Genomic DNA, 17886 nt, shown 5'->3' with positions numbered 1-17886 from the left:
TTCCTCACTTGCCCAGAGCTTTGTCCAGGTTGGTCTTGATAGCATCCAGGAAGTCTGCCGTGTTGACGTAATGTTCATTTAGCTTGCAGCTGCAAGGTCAGAGTTTATTAGTGTCAACAAGACTAATTAATGACCAAACACAGGCTATATTCCTTTCATGGGAAGACATCAGTTCTTACTTTGTTAATTAGAATATTATGACATTTTAGTATGAAGTTTTGCACGAAAAACATTCCTTGGGCCAACAATGGACCCCATACAACTGTGTGTGTGTGTGTGTGTGTGTAAAACAAATGCTTGCAATGGATTCATAATAATTAAAAACACCTAGTTAGACCCCTCACATCCCACTTAAAGCATATTTTTTGGGAGTCATTTTTTTCCCTTACTATCAAAACCTCCACCGGCTGTCTGTCTGTCTGTCCGTCCGTCCGTCCGTCCGTCCGTCCGTCCGTCAGTCACACGTCACACTTTTGCCCTGCTCATATCTCCACAACCATTGCCCCGATCCATGCCAAATTTTGCACACACACTTCTCACATGGCCCTCTTCTAGCGCCACCATCAGGCCGATTCTTGCAAAACACATTTTTGGACACTGCTCCTACAATTTTTGCCCTAAAATCACGCAAATCGGTACACAGTATGTCTACACTCATCTCATCAACATGGATATGTCCCATTTAGCGCCACCTTCAGGACGATTTTTTAAAACACATTTTTGGACACTACTCCGACAGATTTGGCCCTAAAATCATGCAAATTGCTACACAGTATGTCTACACTCATGTCATCAACATGGATCTGTCCCATATAGCGCCACCATCAGGCCGATTTTTTAAAACACATTTTTGGACACTGCTCCTACAGATTTTGCCCTAAAATCACACAAATCGGTACACACTTGCTCTACACTGATGTCATCAACATGGATCTGTCCCATTTAGCGCCACCTTCAGGCCGATTTTTTAAAACACATTTTTGGACACTACTCCTACAGATTTTGCCCTAAAATCACACAAATCGGTACACAGTATGTCTACACTCATCTCATCAACATGGATCTGTCCCATAAAGCGCCACCATCAGGCCGATTTTTTCAAACACATTTTTGGACACTGCTCCTACACATTTTGGCCTAAAATCATGCTGCGACCTGACGCCGCTTATCTCCCGATTAGGGAGTCTTACTGGTAGTATAGTGTATAGTAAGTGAATGAGACCCAGAATTACCCTATAGCTGTCAAAGATTCTCCTAGGGGTGTTGAATTTCAATCTTTGTTAGATATGTTACTAGACACTTTACGAACACATTGGTGAAGAAATCGTTTGGTAACAAATGTATTCCCAGCTTTGACAGGTAATCTGCTAAAATTCCCTGACTACTACACTGGCCAACTAGTAAAACTAGTGGAACCGCGATCTTTCTACACATGAATAATTGTGGTTGTAAACAATAACACAAACAATATAAATCCTTAGTCTAGTAGTGGGAAGAAGGGGTTATCATCATGGCCCCAAATAACTATTAAATATCTTGCAATTGGCGACAAGTCTCTTGAAATCAGCAAGAGTGCCTCTCATTTCATGAAGCTATAACCTCTTCATCATCGGCAATAGTCAGTGGTGTGTGTTCCCCACACTCCCACGCCCCCACCGTTGCGCTCAGGTTCACCGGGAAAACTGCAGTTGCATCTAAGCCAGAGCAAACACTGTTCAGAGATACAGTATGATGGCCCTATAGATGGCGCTCTCTAGTGGTCTGTTAAAACCAGTGCAGGCTGTAAATGTACAGTATATATTAAATGTTACCAATATTTCTGGCATTATGAGTTCACAAGCATTTCTATGTTGGCTGGGGATGTGAACAGGGCTCCCTGTCTCTCCAGCTCTTAATTAATAAAGGGAAAATATATTTTCAGTTTGTGTTCCAGTTCCAATTTTGGAATCCAGTTTCACTTGTTTATGCTTCATCTTTCATGAGTTCTCTCTCCTGGTTGAATACAATTGTTATTGAAGAAAAGAATAGGTTTTGGGGCTAGTTTAGGTGGTTTGCATCGCCATGGGGGCATCGGTAAGAATGCTTGAGGAGTGGTTGTTTCCATATATGTTATGGTTTATTTTTCAGTGACGCATAACATGCTCGACTCAGGCCAGGGCTCTCTCAGGAAGGTGTTTACTCTTTGGCTGTTGAACTAGGACTGAGGGCACAGGCAGTATATATACCTGGCCAGTAATGAGGTGCGAGTGGGAGCAGGTGTGGTGGATCAGTGCAGGTGAGAGATGGGTGGAGCCAAGTCAGTGATAATGGGCCAGGGGGTGGGGTTGCTGGTGGGACTTTTATACAGCCGCCCCAAATCTGCAAAGATTTACACCTTAAAAAGTCACACTGGCTGTAGGGCCGCCCCATGAACAACAAATGGGTACTGGGGGGGCTCAGGTGGCGGCCAAAACTGTGGGGGCCCAGGTGCGGGGGAAGGCCAAGTGAACTGGCTCTTGGAGGCGGAGACTGAGGTTGAAGGTGGAGCCTGGGGTGCCGGAGACGAGGAGACAGGAGGTGGCCGGGCTGCAGGAGGCGGAGACCAGGAGGGAGCCTCGGCTGCCGGAGGCGGAGACCAGGAGGGAGCCTCGGCTGCAGGAGGCGGAGACCAGGAGGGAGCCTCGGCTGCAGGAGGTGAGGCGGAGACCAGGAGGGAGCCTCGGCTGCAGGAGGCGGAGACCAGGAGGGAGCATCGGCTGCAGGAGGCGGAGACTAGGAGGGAGCCTCGGCTGCAGGAGGTGAGGCGGAGACCAGGAGGGAGCCTCGGCTGCAGGAGGCGGAGACTAGGAGGGTGCCTCGGCTGCAGGAGGCGGAGACTAGGAGGGAGCCTCGGCTGCAGGAGGCGGAGACTAGGGGTGCCTCGGCTGCAGGAGGCGGAGACTAGGGGGGAGCCTCGGCTGCAGGAGGCGGAGACTAGGAGGGAGCCTCGGCTGCAGGAGGCGGAGACTAGGAGGGAGCCTCGGCTGCAGGAGGCGGAGACTAGGAGGGTGCCTCGGCTGCAGGAGGCGGAGACTAGGAGGCCATAGGAGGAGGAGTCTTGTGAAGCGAGGCAGAAGGTGGCGCCCGGGGAACTGGAGGTGAGGCAGGAGTAGGCCTGGATGGTGGAGGAGAGGTCTTGGATTCGTTTAACATCAGTTGAAATACTCTGTCAATCTCCTCCAACCACTCTATCCACTCCTGGTCCGTCTTCGGGTGAGCCGGTTTGTTTATCCGAAATGTGAATATTTCGTACAGGCTAGGCTCCTCTTCCGCCATGACAATGCACTATTCTCGGCGTCGAAGGACCATGAAGAAAAGAATAGGTTTTGGGGCTAGTTTAGGTGGTTTGCATCGCCATGGGGGCATCGGTAAGAATGCTTGAGGAGTGGTTGTTTCCATATATGTTATGGTTTATTTTCAGTGACGCATAACATGCTCGACTCAGGCCAGGGCTCTCTCAGGAAGGTGTTTACTCTTTGGCTGTTGAACTAGGACTGAGGGCACAGGCAGTATATATACCTGGCCAGTAATGAGGTGCGAGTGGGAGCAGGTGTGGTGGATCAGTGCAGGTGAGAGATGGGTGGAGCCAAGTCAGTGATAATGGGCCAGGGGGTGGGGTTGCTGGTGGGACTTTTATACAGTTATCCTGACCTGAAAGAGTTTTCTTTTTCTTTTTTACTAAAGAGCTGAAGAGATCCCTGTTACTCACTATCTGTTTAACACTTATTTTATCAAATAAATATCACTTGCACTTAAACAGAAAACTGTACTCTTAAAGAGTACTTCTACATTTCAGGAAAACTCATTGAAATATCAAGTGTAAACACAAGAGAATCTTTCTTGCAGAAGCATACATGCTGTAACCTGGTACAACCAGTTGATACAGTATATTACAGTGGTTCTCAAAGTGGGGTCTGGGTACCCCCAAGGGTCCTTGATTTGGTTCCAGGGGGTCCCCAGCTAAATGAGTGAAATGTCAAGTTACGTATTGACAGTTCAAGTGGTTAAATACGTATCTGAAAACACAAATTGAAATTAATCCAAAATACAATAATGATTGTGCTGTCAAACAATGAAACTATATGGAATCTATGAACAGGTTGTGGGGATCCCTGCTTCATCTCTCTCTCTCTCTCTCTCTCTCTCTCTCTCTCTCTCTCTCTCTCTCAACTAAGGGGTCCTCCTTGCCCTGAAAACGTTGAAGACCCCTGACACAGATAGTGTCTTGTTAACAAAAAGTCTAGAAACTCACTTGGCCAAGCCGTGGATGCACCCTGCCAGGTCTTTAGTCATCACACCGCTCTCCACCGTCTGCACACACACCTTCTCCAATGTCTGAGAGAACCTGCAGGGTTCAATGGCATATTAATGATTGAAGCAGATATAAAGATAAACTAGATAAAAGAAAACAGAATAATGAAGTAATATGAGGTATCATTGTATTACTTCATCAGATCATTGTTTCCATCCAGTTTGCCTCTGTGCTCCAGACCCCTGGTCCACGCAAAGATGCTGGCGATGGGATTAGTACTGGTGGGTCTTCCCTACAATATAGAGAAAAATAACATCAAGAAATTATTATTCTGTGTGCCAGTGCTAAATAATAAGTCATTCTGTCTTGGTGAGACATAACTAAGGTTGCGTTAAGCACCAACCCTAGCGTCCCAGTGTGTAGCAGCTGTGCAGAAAGGCTGTAGCTCCTTACCTTCTGGTGTTCACGGTAGTGTCTGGTCACCGTCCCGTGGGCAGCCTCTGCCTCGATGGTTTTGCCATCGGGACAAACCAGCACTGATGTCATGAGACCCAAAGAGCCAAAACCTGCAGACACACACATTTACACAAACAAAATACACACTAAATCCTATGTAGAACAACAGGAAACACCATAGATGACACTCAATGTAATTTAGCACTTAAAGACATTCATAAACAATTCCTTGGGTGTCTTGCTCTAAAAGCTCTCAATAGTCAAACCCCACTCACTCATTAACTCACATTTTTGCCTCCGCACCTACTCCGTTCTCTGTCCTCCAGCCTGGCTGGGAAATCGTTCAAGTTCCTATAAGCTTAATTTGCTTTTGGAGGAGCTGAGAATGAGGAGACAGGAGGCTCCCCAATCCACTTGGAGCGAGGATCAGGGAGGATACATCAAGTGTGATGTACAGTATAAGCCAGGGGTCTTCAACGGGGGGTCCAGGACCCCTAGGGGGTCCTCAGAGTTACTACAGGGGTCCTCCAAATCTTTGTGTGATAGAAACCTTTTTTCCCCCTTTTTTATATTCACCACTTGAACCCTATGTGGGTCCATATTCTGAGAACTTTAGCGAAAAATAGCAGATCTACAAGCTCGGCTTGTAGATTGGCTATTTTCGGCAAAGAGCTTTGGTGTAGAGGGGGGAAAAGAGAAGACTAAGTACAGAGTGAAAGGTCAAGTTTATTAAGTATTGACGGTTCAAGTAGTTAAATATCTGAAAACACAAATGGAGATGATTCCGGAATATAAAAATACACTAATGATCGTGCTGTCAAAAGATGAAACTATATGGAATCTATGAACAGGTTGTGGTGGGGTTCCAGCTTCATCTCTCTCTCGTCTCAACTAAGGGGTCCTCGGCCTGAAAACATTGAAGAACCCTGGGATAATTTCTCCTCCTCCACATGGCAACCGTGGGCCCTGGAGTGGTCCAGGTGTTTGACAAGTAATTTCTGTCGTTTAAAATGGTGCTGACTGAGCGAGGATTCCTTAAAGCGTACCTGATAGATTCCTCCGTCCTTGCTTCTCCTACTGTACTTGCCTCCTTGCTCGGAGGTGGGGCTAAGGTTGCGAGTGGATGACGTGAGGATGATCAAGTTTGAGTATTGGGATTTGGCTATTGCGTTGCATCGTGACACGTAGCGACTAGCGAGCTTGTAGATCAGCCATTTTCAGCCTGGGACATGTCTTACGGCGAACCATATAAATCAGGTGAAAGCATCCTCACCCTGAGCCACAATGTCGGACTGCACATCTCCATCATAGTTCTTGCAGGCCCAGACGAAGGCTCCGGAAGACTTCAACACCTGGGCCACCATGTCATCAATGAGTCTGTGCTCATACCAGATCTTCAGCTTGTCAAACTGTGGCTTGTAGTTCCTGTGGAACACATGACAATAATAGTTTGTCACTTGTATAGTAAAGACCCAAGACAAGGGCAGATACCAGACATTAAATGAACTCCACTAGTAAAATTGGAGAGACAGTGCCCTTTTTGTGATGATGTAATGATCTTTTCCGACAGTGATGAACACAATATAATATCTGTGGTGATAAAACAATAAAACGCAGTAAAACAAGTATTCCATTGTATTTATCAGGGCACGGTCACGGTTACACATTCGCAATACACGTCTCGGCGTCAGCTTCCCCTTTCACTTCAATTATATGGGACCAAAGGGGTGGAGCTTCTCATTGCAGTGTTGAAGCGTGTGAAGTACGAGTGTGAATTTTATGGAGTTCAATATCGGTGAACTTTGACCGGGTATTAACCAAAAGGAAAGACACGCCATGGATGACACCAATTGCCAGCCAATTCTCTTGTCGATTTCTTTCAGTGAGCCAGCACTCCAACGTAAATTAAATGAACTACTGACCAGCACTGCCACCAACCCAACATGGGAAACTAACGCGTCTGAAGTCTGTGTTGGTTATAGCGATTACAAGGCATATGAAGCGGATGTGTGATGTGTACAGCATCGTACTTCTGGAAGATGTCCTCAAAGATGTCTTTAAAGCGCCCATCGTAGGCTTTCAGGATGGTGTTCTTGGTGCTCATGTAGAGAGGCCAGCGTTTCTGGATGGCGTACTGGAAGCAGCTGTGAGCGAACCCAGTGATGGACTGTTGGAACACAAACACACACACGTAATGTTTACTTAGAATGTCATGTCATCATGTCATGTCGAGGCAACTTTTGTCTTACTTTAACTTGTTATTCTTTCAGTCACTTTGAATTGATCAAGAAAAAAACGGTTTCTGAATAAACACTCTATAGTCTATAGCAATAATTGCTATGAGAATATAGAACAATTTCTGTGCAGAGTTTGCATGTTCTCCCTGTGTATCCTAGGGTAGATACCCTCACAAAAACATGCAGTAATCCTGTTCTCTATAATGCCTCCCCCTGGCCAGCCGGGGCGCCTGATGGAAGGGAAAGGAACTGGTTGGAATAACGTGTTCCTTCCACACGCTATGTCCAAACGGGGAAGCTCCCCCCTGTCAGGTGATAAGAAGCGGCTTGCTCACTCCTCATGCACAGGAGGAAGCATGAGCTCAGTTTGGGGCTCTCCCCAGGTTGGCAGAGGGAGAGCAGAGCCCACGATTACAGTTTAGGCAATTGGCACTGGGTGAAAAATGGGTTACAAAATCGTGGGATAAGAATTTAGGTAAAAAAAAAGAGAATATAGAACAATTAAACACGTAGTCTATTTGAACCAAGACATATTATACCATGTCAGTGTGGTTCTCACTTCATCTGTGTTGTACATGCCCATCCCACAGCCTCCAGCGGGGAAGTCGTACACCTCCCACTCTGTGGCTTTGCTTCCATCAGCCGGGCTGAAAACCATCTTGAACTTGCCGGGCTGGCTGACAACGAAGTCTGTGGCCCGGTACTGTGATGGACAGAAGAACAAAGACGCTCCTTTAAAATGAATCATTCCTACGTTTTTGGAAAGCATCCGAGAAAACAACATCTATTTCACGTGCCTACCTGATCCCCGAAGGCATGCCTGCCAATAGTTATAGGCTGCGTCCAACCAGGAACGAGGCGGGGAATGTTCTTGCAGGTGATTGGCTCGCGGAAGACAGTGCCGCCCAGGATGTTTCTGATGGTCCCGTTAGGACTTTTCCACATCTTCTTCAACTTGAACTCTGAGGATACATGATACATTATATCATTGCCGTCGTATCTCCATATTTGCATGACCCTGAGACACAGCTGCTGGTAGGAATGAGGGAGGATAGGTAAGGTCATAGTTGCCACATAGTGGCCTCTTTGTTTTATGGCTGTGAGAAAGAGATAAGTTCTTGGTGTTTAATGAGCTCAGCAGAGAAGGAAGTTTTGTTTTAGCAAATTAAAAATGAACTGTGAGAGGGAGGGAAAGCCAGTCCATATTTTTGCCTTGCTGAAGCAACATGTCTGATGTGTGAATGTTACAGCGCTGTAAATAAACCTTTTTGTATCATTTTATATTGCAGTCAAAGTGAACTGATCTTTTGAGAGTCTTCAATTCCTCTGGGCTTTAGTCATAAGGCCATAAATTAAGTAGGATTTCTACGTCAGCGCGCATGTGTGTGGGCTATCACAAGGGTAGCGGTGAAAGGCACCTCAAGCCTAATTCATACTGCGTGTTACAGTGGTGTCAACTTTTTTCAGAAAGCACCGTCATACAGTGGACTATGAAGCTTGTTTTAAAGGTAAAGCTTTATGAAGATTTAGTATGGTAAAGGCGATACCCTCCACTCTTTCCTCGTCAGGGGTGATGGTGGCACACTTCACAGCCACGTTGTATTTCAGGGTGGCCAGCGCAGAGTCGATGGTGACCTGGTCATCTGTCTGGTCTCTGTACGGCAGACCCAGGTCATAATACTTCAACTCCACATCAACGTTGGACAGGATGAGCTGTTCAAATACAAACCACCACTTATTTGTGTGTTTGGTAGTGTCTTGTGTTGTGTGTAGGCCTTCAGGCTACTGTACTATGTACATTTTCTAAAATTGTCAAACATTTTCAAAGATTTTTGTAAACAGCAGATCTACAAAATAGTAGTCCTATAAGCTCATTGCTTGTATCTCCATATTGTGTGGGAATAGTGTTTCCACATGCGTGACTCACATAGCAGTTAATTAGAGTAATGAACTACAGTACCTTCTCTTTGATGAACTCCCATATGATGCGGGTCATCTCGTCTCCATCCATCTCCACCACCGGCTGAGCCACCTTGATGCGCTTTGTGGCATCTGCAAAAATTGTAACAATTTATAGCCTTATTACTTATGTGGTATGTGCTCTTACCAGGTTTGGAACTCTTGGAGGGGAGTTAATTGAGAACCAATAAGGCTTCTTTGTGGGCCATGGAAGTGGCTGCCAATAGGCTTTTCAATTATTACATAGAGTAATTGCCTAATCACAATTATTTTAGATAATTGTGTTTATTTGCACAATCATCAGTATCGTTTCATTCATCTGTATCTATTAATTAATCTATTAAAAAAGTGTTCACACGTTTTCAAACAGTGGAAGTAGCAAATCTACAAGTTCAAGTTGTGAGCTTGTAGATATCTACAGTAAAAAATATATTATTAAATATTTTCTGTTTACAATGCCTGTAAAGCAAACATAAATGTAATTTTGATTCATATGTTCCAACGTTCGATGCTCAAAATACAATTAAATCATTAATCACGTTTATTTGTATGACAATGCCAAAAGGCGTGCTATAGGGGGTGTGATAGAGTCTGAAGAGATTAGGTTTCAGACTGCAGTGGAGGTTGCAGAGTAAGTCTGCACTGCAGTTCTGACTAGAGAGGGAGCCAGGAGGAGGGAGAAGAATGATATGTGGAGCCTTGGCCTGGGTGTTTTAGGGAAGGTATAGGGCCATACACCCTGTGTTAGCTGAGGTAAGGGATCGGATTATGTCCTGAAGGTATGGTGTGGCATGCACTTGACTGCCACCCCAGGTCTAGCATTTTCAATTGAAAAGGAGGGGTGCATGAATATTCTGGGAGATTGAAGACCATTCATCCACATTGTGCTCATGTGTAGTCCTATTAGGCTATGTTTGACTTTGAAGTTTGACCACATAACACAAATAAAACATGATCAACCTGCATCCCATAGGTCTATTCCTCTAAAAGGTATAGGCCTATAATTACAACCATGGGTTGGAATTTGAACTCATTAGTGTCACTGGAGGCAACTTCAAAACGTTGTAATCTTGTCTGCAACTGTTTTCACATTGTTATTATCACGGCGGTGCCATGCAGGCAGCATAAATATGCAGGCATTCTGACCTTGGGTATAGGCTATCAATATTATAACAGGTGCCATGTTATATTACCTGCCCCTTGCTCCATAATTGGCTGGAGGGCTATAGCCTGTCATATGCCAATAGCTCTACATACACTCTCAGTGAGAGTGTATGTCAGTGAGAGTCTCTCACTCTTATGTATAGCGATTTAGCTAAGCCTATACCCTTCAAACTGACATTTGTACATTTATGGTAATAAATGCATTGGAATATTGCCGTTAAACATTAAACCAGTGCATTATTGCTTTAAATAGAGCCAGCCATCCTCATCCTCATCATCATCATCAATCAATATCATCATCCTCATCCACCCCTTCAGTTTCATCAGCAGTGTGATCTTCCACCAGCAACCTCGGGAGGGGTCGTTTGAGGTGATCCACCGTGCGGTGTCCCTATGTGGACGGTAACAATAGCGCACCTAGGAAACCGTGCACCTACCGTGAATCACGAGTGTCTCTCAGGTGCAGCCCTGCTCTTTTTACAGCAATGCTAATCAGCTGATGACCACATCGGCCATTGGCCGACAGCCAGCCCTATATAACAATTATAATTGTTAATATTATATGTTGTTACATTGTCAGATCACCATTAATAAAGCACAATGAGAAATAAGGAGAAAATATGCGTCGCCGACGCCGGTATAACGTCAGATGATGATGGTGGTGGCGGTGAGTTTAGACTTACAGTGTCTGTTCTGCTGCAGTAGGAGACTTTGATGATGATGATGTTGATGATGCTGGTGGCTGAGGACCACCCCGGCAGCAGCAGCAGTGCATGGGGTCTTCTGAACGCTAACAGCCGTCCTGGAGATGGACGTGAAAGCTCTGATGTAACCCGCCATGATGACAGAACGACTGATCAACCAATCAATCAATACGACCCCTTTATGAGTGAACGGATGACCAGCAGTGAGATCAATGAAACTCGCAGAAGAGGAGAGGAGACAGGACAGAGGACAGGACAGAGAGCGGCGCTCAGAATTCAACCCACGTCAGCTTGGAAAGTGAACGGAAACAAGCGCTGCTGTTGGCCAATAGAATGAGCGTAGACTATTTCGTGCACGCGAGCGTGCAATAGCCTATTTGTAGGAGGCATTTGAGGACACTTGTTATGAATGTATCTGGCCCATGTTTCCCACGATTGCTCTGTATCCCCTGCATCTAATGTAGACATATTAGGCTGCAGTGACAAAAAGCATTACCATTATTCAGTCAGTAGGTCTAATCATAAAGTGTTTGTTCAGTAGCCTTAGCCTAACCTGTCTCTGCAGCTCTTTAGTAAATAGGCTAATACTAAAATGTAAAATTAAGGGGATTGCACACGGTACGCGGTCACCGCCTGCTAGTAATTCATTTTCAATGAGAGGCGGGCGGCTATTTCGTCCGCGCAGCGAAGTTTAGAGGCGGCGAGGCGAGCGGGCGCAGTCCCGTGAAAATCCCCGCGAGCGTGCTCGTTTGTGCATGCGTACGCGGGCGGTGAGAGATGGATTGTGTTGCGCGGTATTTCACAAAGATGAACACAATCCATCTCTCACCGCCCGCGTACGCATGCACAAACGAGCACGCTCGCGGGGATTTTCACGGGACTGCGCCCGCTCGCCTCGCCGCCTCTAAACTTCGCTGCGCGGACGAAATAGTCGCCCGCCTCTCATTGAAAATGAATTACTAGCAGGCGGTGACCGCGTACCGTCTGGAATCCCCTTTAGGCTTACATGAGGTTAGACACCTGTCCTGAACAATCTAGAAATGATTAGGTCTACCATCGGACATTCCTAATACTTACTTACTTACTTATTTAAGAAATACATTTCTTACAGCACCTGTATGTAAAGGTAGCCTACCAGTATCACAAAATACCCTGTTGAATAGCAGTGTAATAATCCTTGAATGGAAGGAATGATGAAAAGAAAGAAATTATACATAGCTTCCAAAGCACCACCTTGAATATGTTTCTCTTGAATCTTTTGGTTTTAATTCTGCGTATACAGCACAATACTTAACATAAAAAAACATATTTGTTCAATCTGATTATTTTAACGTTTTGAAAGGCAGTAAACCATTCTCTATCTTATTCCTGGGCCAGAGAATCAAGGCTGCAAGCTTCTACAGGCTCCACAAGGGGGCGGCGTTCTTCCAACATCTGACAAATCACCTAGCCTGACTGCACTGATGTACCCTGTTGCCACTGAGGCTGGACTTACAGTAATGCTGCTGACTTGTTCTGATGGAGGACAGGGGACTATGACATCACATCAGGAGGCCAGAGTGTCAGAGAACAGGCCTGCCACGTGAAGGTGTTTAAATATGAATTTGATTTTGATGGACTGGCGGTAGCTCTTAGTCTTAAGACACCTGTTAGCACTTCTCTCCAGGGAGCAAAACCCAAGTTGTGACGCGGACAGAGACCGATCCAGAACCAAATCTGTGCTCAGAATATATTTAAGTCAATTCATATGAAGTCTAAAAATGTTTTATTCAATGTCATGCAGCCCTACTGTTAATCATAGTATTCAAAAATGTTACTTGAGTAAAAGTACAATAGTATTGGCGTCAAAATATAACAATATGAAACGTAAAAGTATTCATTATGCAGAATGGTCAATTTCACAATCATATTACATTTACATTTTGCAGCCTGTGTTGCTGGGCAGATTAACCTATAATTATGAATAATCTATCTAATGTATTTTTACCTAATATGTTTTTTATTAATACATTAATATTGGCAAAGTAATTAAATCTGTCAAATAATTGTAGTATATAAAAATAGCAAAATGTATATACTCGAGTAAAGTCAAAGTACCCCAAATTTGTACTCAAGCACAATACTTGGATACCGTATATGTACCGAGTTATTTTCCACCACTAGTCAGTGGTCAGCACTCAATTCAGAAGGCAAAAACTAAAAGGAAAACTAAGCATCCACGCACGCACGCACACACGACCACACACTAATCAATTTAATGACAAACTATTCAAGAGACACAGTATTCAACACTTCCCTTTATGAAACATCATTGACATTATCATTACACGTAGGCTACAGGTAAACAAACCGTTCAACAACCAGACGATGTTGACATGTAACAGGACACCAAGAGCAGTAAACATTCAACTTACATTTCGGAATGCAGAAAAAGAAAGAAAAAGTCCTATGAATTCATGTGTGAGAGAGGGCTAGAGCAGAGTATAGGCCTGCAAATACATTCTTTTATCCCTGAATCTTTCATTCCATCCATAACCAAGAAGCGTTTTGGGGGGATAGTGAAAATAGCTGATCTACTAGCTCACAACACTGAATTGTTGTGAACTTGCAGATCCGTTATAATCGATTATTACCATTTTTATTTTTTCGATTCAACCAATCGTTCTGATTAACCGGTGCACCCGTAGCACAGAGCTCCATAGACTTTGGTATATTTCACACATAATAGCAGTAACACAATTTAAATACAATATAAAAAAGATGAATAAAACTAGGCCTTTAGGTTGCTACTCATGTGCCACTTTCACTGGAATGATTCTGATGCCACTACTTCTTCAGTGGTCCTCAACCTTTTCTGGACCAGGGCCCACTTACAGCATATTGAAAGCATGGCTCTTTAGCCTTTGTAAAGTGTCTTGAGATAACTTGTTATGATTTGACACTTTAATAAAATTGAATTGAATTGAATTGAATGTGGCCCACTCATCTGACCACTTAACATGGTACCTGGATCAGATGGGTGGGCTGTGTGTATTTTCAGAATATGTTTATTTTAATGATCAATCAATTGATTGTGTTCCACCCTGGATCAATGGAACTATTTATTGGTATCACTTTTTAATGCTATTGTTTTTTGCCAATTATTTGGGGACCTCCCGGCCCACCAGTGGGCCCCGGGCCATAGGTCGAGAACCACTGCACTACTACTTGATAAGGCAGTAGAAGGGACTTCAGCAACTTGACCTCTGAGACGAGAAATCAGTAAGAAAACAATTACGAAGGCAAAGCCTGGTTAGTGACCAGACAGATCTGTCGATTGAAAAGGCTTTTCTCAAGTATTTTTCATAAATATATATTCTATCTCTGTGAGGGAGACGACCGTCTAATCTACAGCACATCCATGAGTGTAGCAGAGTGGAGAAACATCTGGTGTGACTTAACGATTTTAAAGTTACAATTCAGGACTTATTTTTTTAGTATTTGTCAACTGTATTCAAGAGAGTCTCTAGTAGCATACATCTGCAGTTTGTACTTTACACAACACGTTGCACGATGAAATCATTGTCATAATGACAAAAATGTCTCGATTAACTCTGGAAAGATCTTTGGATATATAGATGGCTTAAACTTTAGGCTGATTTTGCATTTAGTTTTCCAGTTCAGGTTGAAAACGAAGCGGGTTAAAAACATGGTAGGCTGGATAAAACCGTACTGTAAGCAACACAGCTGTAGCTAATCAAATTAACCCATTCAGGCCGGGAACACATTTTAGTGTATGGGAGGGGCTTACAGTACATGTACAGTATGTATGTAGCAACATATTTGTTTTTGTAGGGTAATTTATGATTTAGGCCTAACTATAGGTTAGGCCTAAATAATGTGTGTGCTTGTTAATGTGCACTGACAATACTGATCATTACTGTCATCATTACTTGCACATTGGAATACGAATGGCATGGACACACCAAATTGTAACACACGCATTATTATTAATTTGATTAGCGGTAGCCGTGTTGCTTTTCTAGCCTGAGATTTTAGTCTGCTGTAGTTTTTAACCTGCACTGGTAATTAAGCCTAGAGTTTAATGACCCTTTAAACTTATTTGGGACAATTGGTGCTGAAAAGTAAGGCTTGGTTTATACTTTGTTGCACGCCGTTGTGCCCAAAAATAGTTGTTTTACAACCTTAAAACGTGTCGCAGCATGACGTGTTTTGAGCTTGTACACCAGCTATTTCCGGTACACAACCAGACATAAATCTGGCTTAACACAGGATGTGTGCCGTCTCCATTTACACTGCAGTGTGTTGAACATCACATGGGTCCACTCTGACTATGTGCTGACCGGCACGGTGCCTTTCTGCTCGGTGAAGAAGCTCCGCAGCATCAGGACCTGTCCGATACTGACCACGAACAGCAGGATGGTCTCGCCGATGGACCAATACGCCACGCGGTCACGGAGGTCCTCCGCCCGGATGCGGTCGTGGGCTTCCCTCAGCCGGTACCACGTCTGGGAGTCTGCCACCACCTTCAGGATCTCATGGATGGAGAGGCACGACGACTCCATCTGAAGGAGGGAGAAGCATATCGATTTAAACTTTGAGTTTTATTTAAAAAAGCGTCCATATCTATATCCTGGTGTGTCTCCACTGGCTGCCAAAATAAAAGCAATAAAAAACAGGGAAGCCAGTGTTAAAGTGGTTTAATGATAGTGTGACACGTTGTCTGGCCACATAGAATTATAGTTATTCATTAAAAAATAATTGTTATGGAAAAATTGTTGCTACAAATCAGTTTGTGGTGGTTGTGGTGACCCCCAGTGGCAGGGACACCACAATTAGATGACACCAGGTCCAACTCTAGTAAAGATGGGGCATACAGTATATTATTACCTGGGTGAGTGCCGTTGCTCGGTTCATGTCAGGGAGGAGGGGACCCTCGTCCCCGGCTCTGAAGTCCAGGTAGACGGTTTTATGTGAGAAGGTGGAGAACTCGTTGCTGAAGCAGACCTTGTAGACTCCCTTCATGGCAGTGGTGTGACTGAAGCTGTCGTACTGTTTCTTTCTCTCCTGGTAGAGAGCGTTGTTCAGAGGGTCTGTCACAAAACAGTCCACGTCGTAGTTACCCCCGGCAATGACCTGACCACACAAAACGGACATTTCACTCTTCTAATATTTGAATATCTGACCTGTTTTCCCTGTTAGCTCTCTACATTCTTCTTCCCTTTCCTGAAAACTACAACAACACCACTAGAGCAGTGGTTTTCAACCCTTTTCATATCAAGGTCCATTATTTATTTGGCATTTGAGCCACGGACCACCATTTGATAATAATAATAATAATAATAATAATAATAATTTGTATTTGTAACAAACTTTACATTTGAAACAAATCTCAAAGTTTGATGAGATTTAGATTCTCAGACCCTTGCAGTAATGCAGATGTTTAACAATAAATAAATTAACTTTTGAGAGCATAAAATCAGCTGATAAAAAGCTGATACAAAGCCTGGAGGAGCTGAGGTTCGAACAAGTGACCTTCTGATTCCTAGCCTGCCTCTATCTCTCTATGATGCAGGACATGCAAACTGTAACATGAGGCTAACCCGAATACATAATATCCAATATTAAACATTACATTATACACACAACATTAAACTTTTTTAAATGATCGTTAATGATAGTTTAATGATCAAGTGATGCACACTGTTGCAAGCAACTTGCATTTAATAATTACAATCCAATGATATGATTGAAAGAAAGGGTCAAACTCGTTCTTCTGCTATACCACAAAAATGTGGAATGCCTTACCGAAGGCCATAAAGGAGTGTGGATCACTAGCATCCTTTAAAATACCCTACCCTCCCCTGCCCCTTCCTTGTATATACTTACTGTTTGTTTAGACTTACTGTTTTATTTTTTTCCCATTTTCTTTACATATCTACTGCATAGTACTGTGTTCTATTTGTCTGTCATTCAATGTTATATGAGATACTTAAATGGTTTCCTGTTGAAATAAGCTTAGTCTTTTCATGGATCTCCTTTTAGTAGACCTTGTACCAGTGAACTGTACCGTCATGAAACTGTACATTTTCCTATGCAAACTTCTAATAAAGCCTTCAATCAATCAATCAATCAATTGTGAAATGATCATTCTGCATAATAAGTAGCTCTGGTCCATAGCGTTAGGCAGGGGTCTTCAACAGGGGGTCCGCGACCCCTAGGGGGTCCGCGGAGGTACTGCAGGGGGTCCGCGAAATTATTGCTTAAAAAAAAAAAAAAAGATTTCAAAAAATGTTTTTTTTCTTCTTTTTTTTCATTTTTTCACATTTATGTTAAAAAATAAATCATGATTCTATCCATTTTGAATAGCTTGAATACATGATTACTATGCAATTGACAGATTGTTGATCTGGTTCTCAGTTAAGTAGTATGTTTAGAAATGGTAGTGGTACGGCCCACCCTGCTCGCTGTAACTTGTAGGCCTACATGTTTAAAATAAAAAATATGTCGTAGCCCCGCCCCCCCACCCCCCACCCTACGAGGTGGTAGGGGGTCCCTGCCCCATCTCCCCATTAGTTTGGGGGTCCCCGACCTGAAAACGTTGAAGACCCCTGGCGTTAGGAGTTCCACTAACGCTATGGACCAGAGCTACATAATAAGTAGGCTTTTATCTTAGGTAGTATTATTCTTGACCTATATTCGTATTATTAATTATATATACAGTATCTTTTATAATATATTTACTTTGTAGACCTACTTCTACTTGTAGCCTATAGAGTATTTTTTTCTACATTTTAGTATTGCCATTTGTAATGAATTAGCCTCTAAATGTTTGAGAAGTTTACTTGAAAGTCGATGTCAAACTTGACTCCTGTGTCCATCTCCTCGTAGAAGCACTGCTTGTCGTTGTCATTTAATTCAAACGTCAGCTCCGTGCCGCTGCACGCGCACGCCATCAAACACAACAACACAACCGTGGCACGCATGATGCACGCTAATAGACAAACTAATAAATACAACAAAAACAACAACTTGAGCTTATCTTCTATCGTGATGTTTTAGGACGACATCTGGAAACACGTCACCGTTAGATGCA

General features: G+C 43.6%; 2 protein-coding genes across 2 annotated transcripts; both read right to left on the bottom strand.

Moving 5' to 3' along the window:
• Positions 1-4: 4 nt before the first annotated feature.
• On the bottom strand, positions 5-9007 carry LOC308288136 (isocitrate dehydrogenase [NADP], mitochondrial; the record flags this gene model as incomplete). The annotated part of the gene is made up of 10 exons (XM_080729484.1): positions 8924-9007; positions 8511-8676; positions 7765-7925; positions 7523-7666; positions 6757-6893; positions 6000-6151; positions 4724-4836; positions 4465-4562; positions 4271-4363; positions 5-89 (listed from the first exon to the last, which is right to left on the bottom strand). The coding sequence occupies exons 1-10, from the start codon at positions 8972-8974 to the stop codon at positions 5-7; spliced, it is 1200 nt and encodes a 399-aa protein (XP_080585610.1). The 5' UTR covers positions 8975-9007.
• Positions 9008-13069: 4062 nt separating this feature from the next.
• On the bottom strand, positions 13070-17886 carry tmed3 (transmembrane p24 trafficking protein 3). Its single transcript, XM_080730003.1, has 3 exons — positions 17636-17886; positions 15681-15926; positions 13070-15355 (listed from the first exon to the last, which is right to left on the bottom strand). The coding sequence occupies exons 1-3, from the start codon at positions 17774-17776 to the stop codon at positions 15122-15124; spliced, it is 621 nt and encodes a 206-aa protein (XP_080586129.1). The 5' UTR covers positions 17777-17886; the 3' UTR covers positions 13070-15121.

This window comes from Nannobrachium achirus (genome assembly GCF_963921795.1).
Source record: "Nannobrachium achirus genome assembly, chromosome: 7".
Taxonomy (NCBI): Eukaryota; Metazoa; Chordata; class Actinopteri; order Myctophiformes; family Myctophidae; genus Nannobrachium; species Nannobrachium achirus.
Note: the sequence above shows the minus strand (reverse complement) of the source record. Positions and strands in the feature narration are given on the sequence as shown.